The sequence below is a fragment of the Microtus ochrogaster genome, unplaced genomic scaffold, assembly GCF_000317375.1.
Source record: "Microtus ochrogaster isolate Prairie Vole_2 unplaced genomic scaffold, MicOch1.0 UNK4, whole genome shotgun sequence".
NCBI classification, from domain to species: Eukaryota; Metazoa; Chordata; class Mammalia; order Rodentia; family Cricetidae; genus Microtus; species Microtus ochrogaster.
In genome coordinates, this window is record NW_004949102.1 from 15,278,842 (window position 1) to 15,283,136 (window position 4,295).

The 4,295-nt window shown below is 36.1% G+C and overlaps 1 protein-coding gene across 8 annotated transcripts in view; it reads left to right on the forward strand.

Annotated features, from left to right (window-relative positions):
- Positions 1–4,295, forward strand: part of LOC101986322 (putative RNA-binding protein Luc7-like 2) — a 58,515-nt gene that overhangs the window by 48,014 nt on the left and 6,206 nt on the right. For 6 of the 8 annotated variants that reach the window (XM_005365841.2, XM_013353251.2, XM_026788573.1 and 3 more), the window contains one exon: positions 75–104. The exons of the other annotated variants lie outside the window; for them this stretch is intronic. In XM_005365841.2, the coding sequence (XP_005365898.1) occupies positions 75–104 (30 nt within the window). The remainder of the gene's footprint in view (positions 1–74; positions 105–4,295) is intronic. 8 annotated transcript variants of the gene reach the window in all.

Below are 4,295 nucleotides of genomic sequence, written 5' to 3' on the forward strand. Positions count from 1 at the left end.
TCATTTACAAGTACAATGTTCCAGTTTAAAAATTTATATAGTCACTTTTCTAAAAGTAGATATTCTTTTTTTAGGTCCCGCTCACATAGCAAGAATCCCAAAAGGTAGGTACCATAGAAGATGGATAAAATAGTGAAGCTGTATTTTTTTTTTTATGATGATCAGAAGGAAGCTGTATTTTTCAAATGTATGTTCTTTGGATTATATATCTCTTAAATTTGAATGACAGTAAATTATTATTGACTGAGCTGGGCAGTGGTGGAACACACCTTTAATCCCAGCACTTGGTAGTCAAACCCCGTCTTGAAAAAAAAGAAAAGAAAAGAAGTTATTACTGACTTATTCTTTTATAGTTCAGGTTTGAGCTGTTTCTTTAAAAATCTTTTGGAAGTTCAGAAAATATATGATAGGATTTTTAAAATTTTTATTTTATATACATTGCTGTTTTGCCTGCTTGTATGTCTGGGTGAGAGTGTCAGATCTTGGAGTTAGAGGCAGTTGTGAACGTCCACGTGGTTGCTGGGGTTGAACCAGGGTCCTCTGGAATTTCAGCCATTGCTCTTTCCTGCTGAGCCATCTTTCTAGCCCAGAATTCATTCATTCATTCATTCATTCATTCATTTCTTTCATAGCAGGGTTTTTCTATAACTATCCCAAGTCCTGGAACTAGCTCTTGTAGACCAGGCTGGCCTCAAACTCACAGAAATCCACCTACCTTTGCCTTCTGAGTACTGGGATTAAAGGCATGCATTGCTACTGCCCGACATAATGTTTTGTTTTGTTTATTTATTTATTTATTTATTTATTTCAGAATGTTTTTATCGTAGAAGAGCAGCATGCATTCTTAGCACCGTGTCATCAATTTTGTCACTCTGAAAGAAGTAAAACAGTATGCTTTTTATCTTTTTGCTTTCTTTCACATATTTCTGTTCTTTTAATGCTGTCTCCATCCTCATCTCTGTCTGTCTGTCTGTCTCTCTTTCTCTCTCACTCACTCTCTCTCACTCACACACACACACACACACACACATACATGAGCTTTGGAAAAATGTTTAAATTCTGTTTGAATTTTAGCTTATTATAGGCATTCAAAACTTTAGTGGTCAAATTGTAATTTAAGTACGGAATGATTTATCCTTAAGTATTCTTTATCATTCTCTTTATATGCATCAGATATATTTAATTTTTTTCTTTTTTTGTGGGGGTTAGTTTTTTGGTGTTGGTTTTTGTTACTATTTTTGAGTATATGCTGTGTGTGTAGAGGGGTGCCCTTGAAAGACAGAACATCAGGTTCCCTGGAACTAGAATTATAAGTGATTGTCTGCCACCTCATAAGCATGTTGGGAATTAGACTTATATTGTAGAAGAGCAGCATGCATTCTTAGCTTATTGAGCCATCTTTCCTAGACCCCTAAATTTCTTAAGTGTGCTCAGAATTAAAAAAAAAAGAAATTTCAAAAACTTGGCATGAAGTGGGAATACTTACTGTTGCCTTCATTTTTCATTCATATTCCTGAGGTAACTTTTTTAAAAAAAATTTTGCCGAGCAGTGGTGGCATTTACCACCTCTAATCCCAGCACTCGGGAGGCAGAGGCAGGCGGATCTCTGTGAGTTCGAGACCAGCCTGGTCTACAGAGCTAGTTCCAGGACAGGCTCCAAAACCACAGAGAAACCCTGTCTCGAAAAAGCAAAAAAAAAAAAAAAAAAAAAAAAGAACTTTGGAAGAACAGTTGTATTCTTAACAATTGAGCCATCTCTCTAGCCTCATACATCTTATTTAGATTCTCACTATGTGTATGTAGCTCTCCAGGCCTCAAAACTCAGCCACCACAACTTCCCCTGATTAATCTTTTTATTACTATTTTTGCTGCATATGTGTTTTTTGCCCATGTATCTGTGAGTCTATGTGTATATGTATGTTTGGTGTGATTTTCTGAAGAGAGCTTTGGTATTGTCCTCTCTAACCCCTGTCTGAATCTGGGGTTTGTGTTTTCTCAGCTAGGGTGTAAACTAACAAGTCTCAACAGTCCTCCTGCCCTTTGTTTTCTGCTGAGGTTACAGGTGTGTGCTGAAATCTACACTCTAGTATTCATGGTTGTGCAGCAAGCACTTTTATCAACTTAGCTTTTTTTTTTCCTGTCTAATAGTGGGGGTGGGTCCTTTTAGCCCCTTGGATGTTAGCAACGTCTGTACCACTGAGCTACAATTGTAGTGAGTCTGTTACTGTCCTGCCTGCCAGCTTCCAAATACTCACATGGAGAATCCTTAATAGTTATGAAACCTCAGCTGGTAGCTGAGCGTTGTTTTTAGCTAGCTCTTATGAGGCTTGTCCACCTCATCCTGCTTCCTCTGTGTCTCCTCGTCTCTGCCCTTCTTTCCAGTGTCCTCTGTGCCTGGAAACCTAAGCTATTGACCATTCATCTTTTTATTAAACCATCTTCACAGTATATGAAGAGATTATTCTGCAACACTACCCCCTTTTTGTCTAAAAAGGAAAGATTTTTAACTCTAACACAATAAAAACTATATACAATATGAACAATTATCAGGTAGGAATTATACTCACAATGTCTAATTCATTTGTATTTGGCAAAGTTGGAGAAAGTACTGAATTATCTATCCTATTTTAGCCCAAAGTCTCATAACTAAGCCATTTTATAACTTTTATTACCACTGTTAAAAAAATTTTAGATCTTAAAAAATCTTTTTAGATAAACAACTTAAGCTTTTGTTTTTCAACCTATATATTTTGCATCTCTTTAGTAAGTTTTTCTCTTTAACGATAGTGAAAACTGTCTTGTCTTCAGCTCCATCTGATATCCAAGAAGGATAAAATATTACTTGAGTAAACCAGAAGTGCAGAGCAAACAATTTCCAAAACTATAGAAATGGCAGGGACATCTGACTGTCTGGACAGTCACCCTAATGTTCCTCTGTAATGCTGGGGCATTTATCTTTGGCCACAGGACTAGAATATATGACAGACATTGTTATAAAGCAGGAATTTTGAAGGACTGTCTTACCTTGTCTTGACAAAGTTTGGTATTTGCTTTCTATTTTGTCCTGTTTGTCCAGTTTGAATAGCATACTGTCAGCAATCGAGGCAAGGGCAGTTTCTTACTCAAATGTCTAGCTTTTGTCACAAAACAAACTCCTTATGGAGGTTCTTTGATGCCCTTCATCCTTTTATGAAGAATTGGTTCTGCCAGGAACAAACATGTCTCATTGTCATATAAAGTCTTACGTCATTAAAACAGGTCTTTGAAGTGTTTGAAGACCATCTGTTTAAAATATATCTTTGTTTGACTTTGAAAACATACCAGGAATGACTATAAATCATGATTATTACAGATGACTAACTGCTAACCTATATTTTTTTAATATCCTAAATAACTTTGAAATACCAAAACTTTACATAACCTTTTTAAAAGAGTTGCATAGGTAAAATACCTTAAATAATAGTAGACATTATATGTATACACAGTATAACAAAAAGACCTTAAATTTATATCATATACAAAAATCCATATTAATATAAAATATTTGAGGCCAGTGGTTGTTTAAAAGTAGATTCAAGGGTGCTGGAGAGATGGCTAAGTGGTTAAGAGTATTGACTGCTCTTCCAGAGGTCCTGAGTTCAATTCCCAGCAACCATATAGTGGCTCACAACCATCAGTAATATGATCTGGTGCCAACTTCTGTCTTCAGGGACACATGCAGGCAGACCATTGTATACATAATGAATAAATAAGTTTTTTAAAAAAGTAGATTCAAAAATCCACCCTTTTATCTCATCTTTTCTATATTATATCCCCCCTTTTTTCTTTATTGCATTCCTAGTTAACTGACATAAATTTATACAGTATGCATTGACTTTTGGCAATTAGTGTTCTAGGTTTTATTTTGAAATCCTAGTTATTAGTCATTAACATACTAGCAATGTGTTGCCATTGAACATATAATTTATTTAGAATAGAATTGCCATCAAGTACAGCTACTGAAGAATAACTTCTCAGTCCTGCCAAGATAGCTCAACTAGCTAAGGTACCTAACACAAGCCTGATAACCTGAGTTCAATTCCTGGGACTCTTATTGTGGAAAGAGTCTCCCAAAGTTTGTCCTCTGACCTACCCCTCATAACTTGTGATATGCTCATTGGCACACACATCCCTTTGTTTCTTTGTTTTTTGTTTTTTTCCATGTTCTGGCTGTCCTGGAACTTACTCTGTAGAGGAGGCTGGCCTCAAACTCAGACATCTACCTGCCTCTGCCTCCCAAGTGCTGGGATTAAATG